The following is a 17223-nucleotide window of genomic DNA, read 5'->3' on the forward strand; positions in this document are numbered from 1 at the left end:
AAAGATCAGATTTTATTCTAGTTCATATTATGCCAAATGTATCATTTATCGAAAAAACACTTTCTTGTAAACTTCGTCCAAAATGAAGAAGAACAAAAAATCACTAACCCTTTCCCTAGCCCTAACCCCATTTCTCAAATAAACCAGTCCTTTTTTTCTCTCTTTTTTTTTAAACGCGATTTTTTTTTTTCTTTCTTGCTGATGACTTAATGCTCTTCATAATCTACTGACAATTTCATATATCTTACAAGTATACCTATATCATTATAATGACATATAATCTTGTATATTTCCTTCTCAAATATTTAGATAGTTCTTACTATTGTACGAGGCGCTGTATGTACTGAAAGAGAGAAAGAAAATGAACTGACCATCAATATCAAAGGATCCCAGGTATGTATATATCATACTTGAAACTATTAGACGTTACTTCGTACCATAAATGAATAAACATAAGTTGATAAGTCGATATACAGATCCATAAACAGGCGTAAATCCAGTCATTGGATAAATATGGTATTTTGTATGTTTATACATCTACTTTATAATGTAATTCCAATAACACTTCTTTAATTAATGTATATATAACACTCATTAATGTGTAGTAATTATATTTTACTTTTTATTCGTGATCGTCTTTTCTTTCCACTACTGAGAAGATCAACATCGAGGAGAGGCATGAATAATTAAAACCTTATCGTGCTTATCAGAAATGAATTTGCTTATAAACGCCTCATTCAAGCTGCTATACTGTTGCTAATTAAGCCGGAATAATGTTTTATTTCCTCTTACCATGAAATAATTGTGACAATATAATTAATATTTCATATCTTCTGAGGATTGTATTGATCAATCTCAATGACTCTTTAGATACTCCTAGAATCTACTCCTAGAAGAAAAAAGAATCTAAGGAAATAGATATACTTACTCTGTGTAAAATAGCAACGAATAACAAATAGAACCCCCATATTATTCTTAATAGATTTTAGAACCAATGAACTCCGGTGAAGTTCCCAATAGTCCAGACGGTGAGCTCGAACCACCATTAAAGATAAACTTTAGTAATGGTAATGCGATTGCATTGTGAAATAAAAGGTGTGGAAAGGATCAGAAACAGTTGATCATGTAGCATGTGAGTATTGGTGTGCACTGCAAGGTTCTAGAGTCATCAAAATCATAATAAATTTACCGAGTCTTGGTAAAGTAACACGCACTGTACACAGAAAGCTATATATGGGACAACACGCATGGTGTCGGGGCTAGTACTACCTTGATTTCCTTGTCTTTCTATGCTCATTACTCCGCCAGTATACATTTTCTTCCAAAATTGTTTGGCACATGACATTTATTTGTAAACTTGAACATTCGGTGTAAGTTTCGTTTGATTCTGTGAGAATTCATTTTCTTTTTTTTTGACCAGAACTCAAGTTTATCTTTAAGCGGTACGGCCTCCGGGAGCGAGTCGCCTAGTAGCTTGAACGATGATAGCGGGTCGGATATCTCGCCATTCAGCAGTTTGAAATCAACTTGGTAAAAATACAAACTTTGTTCAACGAGCATTTAGGATATGCGATTTTGAACTCACTGTTCTCACATTCTGCATGTAATCGTTTTGTTTTTAATCGTCATTTATTAGATAGGATACGCAGGCTATTATGGATAATACATGCACCATTAGGAGCAATAAGACAAATTAACTGTTTGGAATATTGGGAAAATTTTGGAATTTCGAAACAGATACTTATGAAATTCATGCAAACGACTCTGAGTGCAGCATGATTCGACCACTATTCAAAATATTTTAATCCCAACGAATTTTCATGTAATCGTGTTAATCTATCAATCCAACTATCTGTATACCTATATATCTGTATATGTTCGTCTCTTTCTCTCTCTCTTTCTCTATCTCTCTCTCCACCTACCTATCTATCTACATGTTTATCTATGATATCTGTGATGTCTACCTATATACATGTATCTCTATATCTTTCTCTCTCTCTCTTTTTCTCTCTCTCTATTTCTCTCTCTCTCTCTCCACATATCTATCTACCTATCCATCTTTGTCTCTCTGTCTCTGTCTGTCTCTCTCTCTCTCTCTCCCTCACTCACCCATTCCTTCATAGTCTTGTAATTATTTTAAATCATAGTCACGTTAAGGCGTATAATCTGCATTGACCAAGTATATTTTATAATTCGTTATGCTTTAATTTTCTCTTTTCATTAGTTCTATGACTGACATATTTTATGACTGCCCTAAAGATCTTTTGAATCAACATCAATTCAAGGAATATAAACGCGAGATCGTGTAAGTAATAATTTTCTTCATTCGATCTTTGTTTCTAAATGCAAATATATCTATTCACCATTTTATGTTCTTACCGCAACTTGAGTTTAAAATTATCTCTTTTTGACGTTCCTGGCACGAGCTTCGCTTTGAAGGTTTTCAATATATATATATATATATATATATATATATTATGTTGAAAGATTTGGAGCATAATTATGTTCCACAGCAAACTGCACTAATATTTTTTAAATCAATAATTCAATGTAAGTTTGATTACTGTAGTTTAATTTGGGGAATGCCGGGAAAGGAAGTTTAGAAAGTTTGCAAAAATTGCAGAATAGGGCAATTCGGTGCTATTCCAAGTTGAATGTAGGTTTCATAGCCGCGATTTATTTCTTTGTTTAAAAACAGAAAATCTATCAGAACAGAGAAATAAACATTTGTTATGTATTTTGAATAAACAATTTCAAGAGATGATATATCTGGTAGGTTTAGAAAGTGTTTAGTTATAAAAAGTAATATTACTTTAGCTTGAGAAATGCACATAAAGCCATAAGAACTGCCATAAACACATATGAATTTCAAGAAAAGGAGCTTATGTTAAAAAGGTATTCAATCTTGGAATCAGTAACCTATGAATGTACACATTTATGTCTTTCTCTGTATTCAAATCACGGGTGAAATAAATATTAATTTTGTGAAATGCAATTTTTTTAGTTTTACGATATTTTAAATAGTAGATCGTATTTATATTTCGTACGCTTAAATAAGTATTTATATATTAAACTAAATCATGTGTCTTTCTTTGTATTGAAAACACGGGCAATGTAAATAGTAACTTCATGAATTTTTTTTTTACTATTTGAGCTTTACAATATTGTAAATAGAAGATAATATTTATATTTCGACGCTTAAATATAAAGTTTTAAAAGAAAAACGTTGATTAGAAAGAATGATTGCTGATGGGGGGGGGGGGGGGGGGGGGGGGGGTGGGTGGTAGTATCTTGGTTTTTTTATTTTCATTTTTCTTCTTTATGCTTATGTTCTTTGTTAGTTTTTGATATTTGTGTGTTATGATATGCGTTATCTTATAATTGTACATGTACATTTATTGTGCACGGCCTGCGGTAGAAAAGACTTTTTTGTCCATGTCCATTTGACGGTTTTGCTTAAAACTGTTTTTTTTTTTTTTTAAATATTTTGCTTGCATAGTTCGACTTTTGTATAATTCATTCCTGCTCTATATTTCTTTCATCAAAGTAAATATCACAATTGGCGTGTTTTGTATAAAAAGGGAAATTTTCAAAAAAAATGGTAAACTGAGTTTTCTATAGAAATCCATGCCTTTGTGGCAATTTTGTTCGAAATTTGGAGCAATAGTTCCTCTTTTTTAGAATAATGACCTTATTTTCATTTTTTTTTCTTTTGCGAGATTCAATGGCTAATCTTGTTATTGTTGCAATACTGATGTGAACAATTTCGTAAACATTACCTCATATACATGTATCTAACTTGACATTCAAGATTTTTTTTCGTCTTGACTTATTTGTGGGTGATATCAATCATTACGATTCAGTTTTTAAATTCTCCTTATAATTGGAATGTTGCATTTCTATGCTAGACACTTTTTTTCTTCACTCATTAAATATTTGTAGCTTTTATCTCTTTTGTAATCTAGAGGGAAATTCCTCCTCCCCCCCCCCCGAAAAAAAAAAGAAAGAAGGGGGAATGCGGCAAAAATGAATTCAGAGGAAAAACAAGGATACTTGATCATTTTGATAAATTATCACATCGAATTTATATTTGATCAGAATTTTTTTTCCACTTTTGATCTTTTTTAAATTTCTTTATGGTATTTATTTGGCGAAGGAAAAAAGGGATTCATTATTATTATTGGTTATGCGATATCGAGTTAATTGCTTGACTACCTAGGATAAGAATTAAAACAAAGCTCAGGAATGAGAGGGGGGTGGTTAAGAATTTCCGGAATATACCGACTTTATCCCTTTTTTGGTTTAGTCTCGTTCTAAAGGGCAGTCCCCTCCCCCTTGCTTCTAATCTGGATACGCTTTTCATCGCTTCCATCGTTTTCGTCCAGCCATTATTTACACAACATGGATTCTTTGGTATTTTCAAAAAGGGAATCTTATTTCATTTTCTCTCAGTGTGACCCAATCGGTGCCCGATAGCAAATTGCACCCTGGAGACACCATCGCCTTGAGAACTGGTGAGGGGACTACTGGTGAAGGGACTACTTTCAAGGACGCTGAACAATTCAGAGAGTACATCAAAAAAACTGTAGCACCAACGGTTTGTAGAACTTTTCACTATGCGATGAAATCTTGAAATTGATCATTCGTGTTGTAATTGTTAATCTCTTTGTAACATAATAATATAGTAAACTCATATGCAATTTCAATACCCTTCAATACTGCCGTTGAGATATTGTTTTATTAAAATAAATAGTTGATATGTTAGGCTATTTAAATGGCCCATGTGTGATTGTTTATAGTCTTTACCATACAGTTGTGTTTTTGTCTATTTATTCCTCATAGTAACACTGTTTCACAAGAGTATACTTATAGTATATTTTTTTCTTCATGTATCAGATAATGTTGGCTGTTACACCAGGTGTCGGAATCACGATGAAAGATGGAGACCAAAAACTGACCATCGATATTACAGGACAAAAGGTATTATCAATAGTCTTCTTTTACATACTTATTGTTTGGTTCATAGTAGGCCTATTCATAACTATTCTGTCTTTGTAAATAGGTCTGCTTATCATTGCCGTCCATATTGTCTGTATCATGATGATTGCTTATGTTGCTGCGATGTCACATGATTGTGAAGTTCCATTTACCCTGGGCTTTTTTGGTTTGTTTGTGATTATTTTCTAGAGTCAGTCAATTTGTTACTCGTATTTACTGTATAATCATCCTATCCTATCAACTCCTAGAAAGCTTCTTTCACAATGCAATCACGTGACCGGAACCTCATTTAGGCTGGCGGGCACAGCCACCCTCTCCCTTTCGAAACCCCAACCCCCAAAATGCCCTTCTCTTCTAAGGTGAAGCCCCTTTCTGGCAAGGAATTTTAGGATTAAAAAAGAAGAAGGGGGGAGCTGAAAAAATGATATCCTCTTTATAGTTTGGCATCAAATTTTTCGTGTTTCGCCCACTTTTTTGCAAAAATCCCTGATCCACCCCTGTCCATAACCACCATCTATGTAATCATAAATTACACTGTTATTGTATTTTTTTGTTCACCACTGAAATCAGACACAGAGACCTGACGCAATGGAAGCTGTCTTGAAAGCCTGCATTCAGAAGCTTGCTATCGCAGAGATCAACGGCGCACCAATACCAGTAGGAACCCAGGAACACCAGGTAATTTTTAATATTTTTTATCACCTCTATTTCATCAATCGAAAATCTATAAAATACAGTAACATATTGAGCCAGGGGCGTCAATCTATTGCACGATTGATTTGGGGTGAAGTGGCAAAACTGGCAAATAATTATTCGTTATAATACATAAGATGGTTCTTATCAATCTGTTTCAGGGCCTTTTTTTAAAACTCTAAACCCTGAAAGTTTATTAAAAGGACATAAACTATCATGCATTGTCCATCCATCCCTCATTTTAAAAAGATTTGTTGAATAAGCATGTATATTCGTGAAATTCAATTGTTTTTGATAGTCATGTAATTTTTTTTCTTCAGATGATTAGCGTAGAAAATTCAAGAAACACTATTGGGTTGGTTTAATGGGTGTAAAGGCATCATTTTAATTTACTAATGCATGTACATTAGCATTACAGACCTTGTCAACAATATACACTAACTAAATGCACAGGTGCGTAAGAGGAAGTATATTAACATTAGATGTATTTCATCATACATTTTACAAATATAGAATGATGATGTCAGCTCTACTGACTTTTTGTTGATCAAAGATTGGAAACGCGCAGTAGAATTTTCTAAAAGATTAACAGTCAACACAATTCATTGTTACATGCTATATGAAAGGGAAGTCATCGAGAGAAATTCATTTTGCTTTGAGCGCGATCACTCACCAGTGAAAACCACACACTTAAATCAACAGGTGTGAATCAAATTTGGGCTTTATAATTATGGAATCATTGCCGCATATTTCTTTTTATAGATATATATGCCATGACATATTTTGACTTTAATTACTGTTAATACTTTTTGTGTGACTGGTCTATTGGTAGGTTGCGCAGATATTGGGAGAGGCCCTGAGAGGAGATTCAACTGAATGTCACCTTCACCTCATTCCGAGGTCGTTGATGAGGGCCGAATCCGATGACCAAGAGACCAGGCCTATTAATGTCGAAGATAGTTCTAGTGTCTCTGGCAACACAAATACCACTGATCATGAGGAAACGGAGTGCTGACATTATAACTATCATCAGCTGCATCACAAGGCAAAGACAATAGTTTGCTATTTTTGTTAATTCAAATTATTATCCAAAATGTGGGAATTTGACAGTCCCCTCCACAAGTGAATGAAAAGAATAACCACAAAACACAATCCTGAGTTATTATTAACCAATAATTAACCAACTGGATTTCCATTGTGGTGGCAAGAAGATTGGGACAATTAGAAATTATTTCTATGGCACGTCAAAAAAAAAAAAACCTGTTTGATAGCTTCCGTGTCGTCTAAGTGCAGGACACCTTTCTCAGACGTGTACTAGAAGATTTAATTTAGTTGCCAATAGACACTGAAAGTTGTCTGTAGGGAAATAAATGCAATACGTTTCATAAAACTCATTATGATAATTGATATCATCCTGATGAAATTGTATTGTAAGAGTGTGATGACTTCTTTCTCAGAAGGAATAAATAATTATCTCTGAAATCATGCATGTGGTTAGAATTTTTGAAGATGCATGTGATGCATCGAAACAAAAATATATATGGCTGAAAAACGAAAGCCCATATAACTCTTTATTCATAACATGACTGAGTAGAATTTTTACCATGTATTTATATTTGAAAAAATAATTTTGTTTTTTTGATCAAATATGAACCTTGATCGACCTCTAGATACGGAAGACTGAAGGGGAATCCCCATGAGATAATGACGTCATGGTGGGACTTGTTAATTCTTGTAAAAATTGATTGATTTTTTTTTTCAACTCTCAGTTTTGTAAATACAGTCAAACCTGTCTATAGCGACCGCCCAGGGAAGCACTAAAAAATGGTCTTTGTAGAAAGTTCCTTTAGTACATGTTTAGATGAGAAACCATTTTCAGGGAAACAAAAAATGTAGACAGGTGGTCACTAAAGCAGGTTCGACTGTACGAATAAATTACATCGTTAGGAATTTGACTTTGAAATCATTCACCATAGTTTTCACTTTGTTTCATCATTCCACTGGTTATGAAGGATGAAGGAATAATATGTATGACCCATGATGTCATTGTGGTGTAATTGTATTCTTACATTTAAGTGCCCGTCCTTATTCAAATCATTTTGTTACTCTCTATGCAACTGATTAAAAAAAATAGGTGTTTTAAATCATTATTCGAATCCTAGTTGTGTCAGCGGGTCTGACATTTATATATATTTTATTACTTCTAGGAATTCTGTTCGCTTTTGTTATTTTTAATTTTTAATTTATTTATTTATGTTTTCCTTTCCGGTTTAGTGATACATTATTCCCACCTGTTTAAAGTTTCAAAATGAGGAAATGAATATCCATTTTAAAAATATATATTTGTCTGCACTCCTCAGGCTTCTTTACTGGATGAAGTCAAAATAATAAAGATTCAAACATAAAGTTACATTACGTTTCTTGTTGTTGTTGTTGTTTTGGTTTATAGGCGTTTATCATTCAGAAGTATATTCAGAAGTATAATAGTTACCAGTCTCATTTTGTACAGAAATAACAATTTATTTCACTGCTACTCAATAACAAATTTTCTATACATACCAGACAATTTATGCTATATCATAATGATACGTGTACTACATCAATAGATCTGGCGGTAATTTTAAAGGTAGAATAGAGGCAATTTTTCTAAGATATTTCGCACTTTTTAAATTAGTTCACCATTAGTTAGTTATTTCTTTTAGCATGAAATGGAGAAGAAAAAAGAAGAAAATCAGCAACGGCATTATTGTTCAGGTTCATGGTCTAACTCTTACCTCTTTAGATCAGCAACATGTAACTGGAAATTGATTTATGATAACGAGTATTATTGTTCTTGGTATATTGGTATACTACAAATTGTGATTTTGTTACATTAAATATTTGTATATTGTTCTATTCATGTAAAATTATTCGATCATTATCATTCTTTTGTGTCTGTCAGAATTACTGGAAGTTGTCCATGAATACAGGGACTTTTTGTGATATGAGCTATAGTATTATTATTATTATGATGATGTAAATTATTTTTATTATTATTATTATTATTATTATTAGTATTAGTATTATTATAAATCTTGCAAACTCCTGCATGGCCTTTCAGACATCTCGAATAATAGAAAGGTTGTTTTGTCTAGCCACGTTTATATTATAGCCTTTTTTGCCCTTTTGCCAAAACAGCAAAAAAAAAAACCAAAAAAAAAATCAACTTTGGCACAAAAATCCTACGGGATTACATACCATACCGCACTATTATATATCGTGACCAGATTTACTTTCGTTTTATATCATTCATTGATACATGATTAAGGCCCGATCGGGAAAACAAATAAGATGCAAATAAATGATATGATGAAATATAAACATTATATTCTAGTGCTTCCCCCTGTCAAAAACCGGAACTATAGTATACGATTTGTGTGAAAATATGCCTTTGTTTGCAATGTATTCAACGGGTTCAAAGTCTGGAGAGAACAAAAACTTGTAAACTTTGACTTTTGTTCACCATCTCACCATGCTATCCCTTGATACTTTAGTCACACCAGTGAGACCGACATCGGACCGACAGCACACCAAACAAGAATTTACGTTGAAAGACAATAGTCGTTCTGGAATCGGTTTGGCGGTGTGACTGAGGTATGAGTGGTGGGTGAAATCACAACCAAACATAATGTAAAGAACAAACAGAATGATCGAGGGAATATGCAAGGGGGTTTCCCTTTGACTTCTTTGGAAAGGGGGGGGGGGGGGAGGAGAGTAAATACGCATATGCTAGAGTCATTGTCTAGTTATCACAATAGGCATATGACAAATGACTTTGCATGATTTTCTTCAGTTAAAGACCAGAGGCATTGTTTGAGGCAAAAGAGTAAACCTGCCTGCCGAGGAATGTGGGTAGCGCCGTTGAGAGTTTGGACAACTCAATGTTGGAATATTGCTTTGTTTGGAAAGCAAAACAAAAAAGTACGCCATGTTGTGAACAACTGAAACCCAGTTGTAGAAACTGTAATGGCTCTGGATGTGGTATGATCTCTCTCACCATGCTGTTCGTGAAAATGTCAGAATTCGCGAACCTTTCATCAACACAGATCCATAGAATTTGCTGATAAGTGGAAGGATGGAACATGTTTTTACCCCAATCGCTAATTTAATCCAGATAATTGGGAGGGGGGATCACTAATGTATAGTCTCTCAGAGATGGAGGTAATGACATTTTAGGCGGTTATATCCCCGAAACGAACAAACAAAACAAACAAACCAACAAGAAAATATAGAGAGTGGTAATAATGAACTATATAGAACTACATGCTTTTGATGGTACTAACATAATTTGCTGTCGATTTTCTCAACTTGAGAACATTTTGCTGTCCAGGGTGCAGTTGTCATCATCATATACCATTATTACTAATTCTTTCATCTCGCATTGTTGAACATGAAAGAAGAAAAAGGGGCAGGGAGATTTGTTTCCTCAGATCAAATCCCGCCCCCCCCCCCACTCAATGTTATTTAGGGTACGCATATGCTCGTTCCCTCTTTTTGAAAGCACCCCCCTATCTGAGGACTGCCAATATTTCCGAACCCCCCTTTCGCGGGCATTTTGCGGGCTTTTCTTGCCCTGGAGACCCCCCTAAATCAGGAAAAATGCTCAATGTACCCCCCTAAATTCGGAATAATTTCTCAGGAGTCCAAGAGATGAGAGAAAAAAAAGAAAAAACACACCCTTTTTTAAAGAAATCTCCAGGTGAAAAGTCAATACACACCCCCTTTTTTTTACAATTCTCGGGCCGGACTTTGTCGCACGAAAAGTACCCCTTATCGGACATTTTGGCAACACGCATGCGGTCATTCCGACCTCTGAGTGGGGGGGGGGGGGGGGGCCGGGGATCAAATAATAAAGGTTTACTCTTCGTAAGGTATTTACCCAAACGTTGTCATTATTTCCTCCCCTCCCTCCCTCTTACCTCCAAGGAATACAGGTAATACTCAACTTGAACGTTATATGGAAACTATCAAACAGCCCTAATTGTTTTACCTCACCATCTTACACCCTGTGCATTGTAGCCCATTTTACCCAACTGTAATTTTTACAGTGCACATTATGATGATTATCATCCTAATATTAAATTTTTAAAAAAAATTGCAACATTGTTCACGCCTTGACAGCTTAGCAAAACAGCATTAAATGGTTTCATTCATACAGGGGGTGATTTTCCTGGTTGTCATTTTAGCACCCCTCCCCCTTTCCCCTCCCTCCTCTATCTCTATCTCTCTCTTTCTTTTCTCTCTCTCTCCTCTCTCTTTCCTCCCTCTATTATCTCTTTGTGTCCCATGCGGTGATTGACTAAGCCCTGATGGTAGGCCAGTTCTAACTTCAACATTGAAAAGTTCAAGCTAGAACTGCCTCGTGAAAATCAAACTTTAATTTTTTTTTTAAATATAATTATCTTCCTTCTATAAACCATTCCAGGGAGCCTTCAGAAAACTTGACAGAGTCCAATGAATATTCTAAACCTGCGAAATACTATCACCATTTCATCATTTATTCCTTAGTATATTCCCATCATGCTTTATTTATTGTGCAAATCATTATAGAATTTGTATAAAAGGAAAAACAATATAATTATATACATGTATTTGCTCCCATCCATTATACCCATTATTTATGTGGTATTAGTACCTACCATAAACCACTTTGGCCAATGCGAACCATTTGCAAACGATTAGATCGGAAGAATATATGCCCATCTCAACTTAGATAAGAACTGTCAAAAAATCCTGATTTCGTTGATTTCGCAATAGTAAATCTCATTTTTGTTCGTCTCTCTGTCCCGTCTCTCTCTCCAATGATTTCTAAATTGCGCAATCTTCTTTTGGAATATCCCTTTTTATCTTTAAAATGATTACTCATTGAAAACTGATTTTCTCGATTCTTCTCAGAGAATGCGTTACACTGCTGACTCTAAACTCAGATGATAATAAATTCAAAAGCATTATTTTAAAACCTACGTACGAAGTGTGGTATAGACAAACACAGACCTTGGCTTCCGCGAAACTAACGTGTCATGATATCATGTGTCATTTGATGTATCTAGAGGAAACGTCCATCCCTCCTCTTCTTTCTCTCTCCAATGATTTCCAAAATTGCGCAATCATATTTTGGAAATCCCTTTTTATTTAAATGATTGCTCATTGATCACTGATTTTCTCTATTCTTCTTCTCAGATGAGAATGCATTCCATTGCTGCCTCTAAATTCAGATGATAATAATTCATAAGCATCTTTGACAATATTTGAGTCAGGTCGAATGCTGTTTATTTAGTGTGATTTCCAAACCTATATACCGGCACTCCAGTACGTAGTGTTGGTATACAAACACAGACCTTGTCCTTCCGCGAAACTGACGTATCATGATATCATGTGTCATATTTGCTGTATCTAGAGGAAACGAATGTATGTAAAAAAAAAAAAAAAAAAAAAAGAGAAAAAAAAGTCATGACCGGATTCAAGAGTTGATCATTCAGATCTACATAGATTTGTTATATCCAGGGGTTTCAGGGGATGCTTCCCTCCCCACCAAACAGAATCTGGTATATGTTTAATATGTGTACATAGTTTTGGTAAAACAAGGAATATGCCCCCCCCCTCCCATGTTTTTGACCCAGCGGAAATCAGACCCCAAGAAGCACCTGACAATGAGGAAACAATCTTTGATATCTTATTTTTGGGGTGAGGAGAATTAATTTTGAAGTAAAAGAAAAAAATAAAGAAATGTGATGACCATAACTTTTCGTTTGTTTTTGTTTTTAATATATTTTCAATGATTTTCGTTGGTTACCGTTGTTTCTTGTTTTTGTATTACTTTTTCAAAATAATTTCAGACTACCCCCCCCCCCTTCCCCCTAGCTCCTACTCAACTCGCCAGGCGCGGATCCAGGATTTCTTAGGGGGGGGGCCCAATTTGAAATTATGCGAGCCAAATATTGGTACGTAACGATGACCAACAGTGACGTAATGCGGAGGGGGGGGGGGTCGGTGCAGAGAGGGGCGAGTTTTCCCCCACCCTCCTCCACGAAACGCGGAAGCTTTGACGTTTCATTAAATTATTAGAGAAGAAGACGATTCGTTGTACCGTTCTCGACTCAAAATCTTCGTCTGAATTTAGTTTTTCCGCTCCCGCGCGAAGCGCGAAAAATTTAACGATTTATTAATTATTAGAGAAAGAAGACGATTCGTTGTAGAGTTCTCGACTCTTAATCCTTGTCGTATTCAGCCCCCCCCCCGTCCTGCGCGAAGCGCGGAAGCTTTTACGTTTTATTAAATTATTAGCGAAAGAAGACGATTCATTGTAGAGTTCTCGACTCTTAATCCTTGTCTAAATTCAGCCCCCCTCCCCCTCCTGCGCGAAGCGCGGTAGCTTTGACGCTTCATTAAACTATTAAAGAAAGAAGACGATTCGTTGTACCGTTCTCGACACTTAATCCGCGTCTGAATTTAGTTTTTCCCCCTCACGAGCGAAGCGCGGAAGCTTTTACGTTTCATTAAATCATTAGAGAAAGAAGACGACTCGTTGTACCGTTCTCGACTCTTAATCCTCGTCTAAATTCAGTACCCCCCCCTCCCCCTCCTGCGCGAAGCGCGGAAGCCTTGAAGTTTCATTAAAACTATTAAAGAAATAATACGATTCGTTGTAGAGTTCTCGACTCTTAATCCTCATCTGAATTCAGGCCCCCCCCCCAAGCTTTTAAGTTTTATAAGATTATGAGAGAAAGAAGACGATTCGTTGTAGAGTTCTCGACTCTTAATCCTCGTCTGAATTTAGGTTCCCCCCTCACGAGCGAAGCGCGGAAGCTTTTACGTTTCATTAAATCATTAGAGAAAGAAGACGACTCATTGTACCGTTCTCGACTCTTAATCCTCGTCTAAATTCAGTACCCCCTCCCCCTCCTGCGCGAAGCGCGGAAGCCTTGAAGTTTCATTAAAACTATTAAAGAAATAATACGATTCGTTGTAGAGTTCTCGACTCTTAATCCTCATCTGAATTCAGGCCCCCCCCCCAAGCTTTTCAGTTTTTATAAGATTATGAGAGAAAGAAGACGATTCGTTGTAGAGTTCTCGACTCTTATCCTCGTCTGAATTCAGGTTCCCCCCCCCCCTCCCGCGCGAAGCGCTGAAGCTTTTACGTTTCATTAAATCATTAGAGAAAGAAGACGATTCGTTGTACCGTTCTCGACTCTTAATCCTCGTCTAAATTCAGTTCCCCCCTCCCCCTCCTGCGCGAAGCGCGGAAGCTTTTACGTGTCATTAAATCATTAGAGAAAGAAGACGATTCGTTGTACCGTTCTCGACTCTTAATCCTCGTCTGAATTCAGGTTCCCCCCCCCCTCCCCGCGCGAAGCGCGGAAGCTTTTAAGTTTCATAAGATTATGAGAGAAAGAAGACGATTGGCTGTACAGTTCTCGAATCTTAATCCTCGTCTGAATTCAGGTCCCCCCCCTCCCGCGCGAAGCGCGGAAGCTTTTAAGTTTCATAAGATTATGAGAGAAAGAAGACGATTGGCTGTACAGTTCTCGAATCTTAATCCTCGTCTGAATTCAGGTTCCCCCCCCCCCCCCGCGCGGAAGCTTTTAATTTTCATTAAATCAATAGAGAAAAAAGAAAATTCGTTGTACCGTTCTCGAAAATAATCCTCGTCGGAATTTAGTTCCCCCTCCAACCTCGCGCAAAACGCGGAAGCTTTTACGTTTCATTAAGATTATTATTACCGTTCTCGCCTCTGAATCCTCGTCTGAATTCAGGTTCCCCCCTCCGCGCAAAAGCTTTGACGTTTCATAAGATTAGAGAGAAAGAAGACGATTCACTGTACCGTTCTCGATTCTTAATCCTTGTCTGAATTCAGTCCCCCCCCCCCCCTCCCCTCCTGCGCGAAGCTTTGACGTTTCATTAAATATTAGAGAAAGAAGACGATGCGTTGTACCGTTCTCTATACTCTTAATCCTTGTCTGAATTTCAAAAATGTTCTTTGTCTGCTCCTTTTACTTTCTACGTCCTCTTCCGATTTGGAGGACTGCCCCCCCCCCCCCCCCTGGCTGGCTACGCGCCTGCGGTCAGATAAACACATTTTGATAACTTGTCCGGCTCCGGAAGCTCAGGGGTTTTAGGCGTTTTAATTAAGGTCAGATGACCATTTTTTTTTAATGCCTATTATTTTGTGACACTGGCAGTTCACTATTTGGCGTGGGGTCCAGGGGGCGGATCCCCCCAAAGCGGGGTTTTAGGCATTAAATTACCGTCAGATGAGCATCTAAGGGCCCGCCGTAGCGCCCTATATAGGTGGAATCCAGGGGGCAGAGCCCCGGAAGCTTAAGGGTTTTAGGCATTTAATCACGGTCAGATGAGCATATTTTTATGACTCATTTTTTACACTGGCAGTTAACTATTCGTTCTTTCTTGCTTGCGCTCATTCTATTTTTTTCTCTTTAATATACTTTTTCAAATAAAGTGGGGGGGGGGGGGGGGGAGGGAGCTCGAGGCTCCCGATCCCTGTCGTACTTCGGGCCCTGACATGTAGGAATCTCAAGAATCATATTTCGTGCCTGGCTGTAAATTTAGGAATTTATCATTTTCCAACAAACACATATACAAACGTATAATTTACTAAAAAGTGAGGACAAATCTCGGAAATTATGTCATTTCAGCATTATTTTGTAATCCACCGTTGTGGAATATAATAGACCACGTTTGAATTTGATTTCCCCAAAGCCCCCCCCCCTATTAGTACGCCAGTATCTCCTCTTTCCTTTTTTTTTTCTTTCCTTCCTTCCTTCTCTCTTATTTTTTTGATTGGAGGGGGGGGGGGGGGTCAACAGCCTGGGAGGAAAGGCCCTTTCGGTCCCCCGATCTCCTTCTTCCCCTTTTCTTTTTTCTTCTTCTTCTTCTTCTTTCTTTCCCTTTCTCTCCTCTTTCCCTTTCCCTTCTTTTCCTTTCTTCTCTCTCTTTTTTTTTTTTTTTTTTTTTTGGGGGGGGGGGGGGGGTGGGGTGGGGGGGGTGGGGGGGGCCAAGCCCGCTCGGCCCCCCCCCCCCCTGGATCCGCGCCTGCTACTCGCCACAGAAAGCTGGCCCGCCATTGACGTCATAGATCGAGGAGTGTAATACTCCTTGCATAGACTACTAGACAATCCAAAGTGTATCAGCTACGGTGTGCTACTCCGATCACTCTACGCTCTACGCGAGATTTCCCTCCGTTGCCGACCTACCGTGCGCAAACGTCGCCGCTCAAGTTTTTTAACACACGTCGCGAGCCAAAGTCGCTGCCTGCAAACCCGGGCTGCGAACTGATACCAATGCATTTGACATGATGTAGTAGTTTTCATGGTGTTGATCAATATACAGACTTGCATTTAAACGGATACGGATACAACGACTAAAACTTCGAAAAGGATATATTTTCTTCAATGTATTATGTTTTTAATGAACATAGAGCACTACTGTCTACAGTGGCGGATCCAGGGGGGGGGGGGCCGGGGGCCCGGGCGGGCCCCCCCCCCCTTGAGAAAAAAATAATGTAAAATCACGTGATTTTTACCTTTTTGGGGGGTTGGGCCCCCCCCCCCCCCCCCACTGAGCGAATTTTTGGCCGCGCGTTTTTCAAATTTTCGGGAGCAAAAAAAAAAAAAAAAAAAATTGTGCTCTGTATCCCCCCTCCCCCCCCCCCCCCCCCCCCCCCCCCCCACTGAGCGACTTTTCGGCCGGCCCGATTTTCAAATTTTCGGGAGCAAAAAAAAAAAAAGTTGGGCCCCCTCCCCTAAGAAATCCTGGATCCGCGCCTGACTGTCTGGGACGTCATAGTGACTCATTTCTTGTTGTTGTGGAATACATGCACCACCTTTTTGCCGGGTTTTCTGTAACCATTTCCGCGGGAGCTGAGGTTCTGTTTTTATCAAGCCATATTGATTATTGAAGTCGGGATTGGTGAGTATTTTTTTTTCTTCTCTCCTATATCTCTCTTTCTGTTTGATACTGCTATGATATGTCATTCTTTCAACAATGTTGTTATATATTACTAATCTTTAGAAGCAGCATTATTTTGCATAAATTATGCACTTGTATTCTTTGATTTCTTTTTCCTCATATTATTTCTCCTTTCTGATCTGACTTCTTCTAAATATATGTATAAGAAGCATGTAATACTAATACCAGCTCGTGATTTTACAAAGTAGTAAAATTGTGGAGATATTTTCCTTTACGTTAGTTTATTGGGTACTGATGAGGCTGACGTACACTTGCAAAGTGTAGTCAAGCACAAGCCGAAGAATCGGAATGAAAATGCATAAATGGTAAATGTGAATATTGCACGTAGATTACATAATGATCAATGATGATAATGAACATGAATAAATGCGATGTACATAATGAACGTGAATAAATGCGATGTACATAAATAGAGCTTACGACAATAGTAGAAATGAAGTCGAAAGTCCAAAGAAGATGAAGATGAAGAGAGTTGAGAACAAAGGAAGGGGCTCACGCGATGATGTG

At 37.4% G+C, this 17223-nt stretch overlaps 1 protein-coding gene across 1 annotated transcript; it reads left to right on the plus strand.

Moving 5' to 3' along the window:
* Positions 1 to 4249: 4249 nt before the first annotated feature.
* LOC115918664 lies at positions 4250 to 7474 on the plus strand. Its single transcript, XM_030986394.1, has 4 exons — positions 4250 to 4597; positions 4897 to 4980; positions 5569 to 5676; positions 6524 to 7474. Exons 2-4 carry the CDS (start codon positions 4900 to 4902, stop codon positions 6704 to 6706), a joined length of 372 nt encoding a protein of 123 aa, XP_030842254.1. The 5' UTR covers positions 4250 to 4597; positions 4897 to 4899; the 3' UTR covers positions 6707 to 7474.
* The last annotated feature ends 9749 nt before the right edge of the window (positions 7475 to 17223 follow it).

This window comes from Strongylocentrotus purpuratus, unplaced genomic scaffold (genome assembly GCF_000002235.5).
Source record: "Strongylocentrotus purpuratus isolate Spur 01 unplaced genomic scaffold, Spur_5.0 spur5_scaffold_15, whole genome shotgun sequence".
In the NCBI taxonomy this organism is placed as follows: Eukaryota; Metazoa; Echinodermata; class Echinoidea; order Camarodonta; family Strongylocentrotidae; genus Strongylocentrotus; species Strongylocentrotus purpuratus.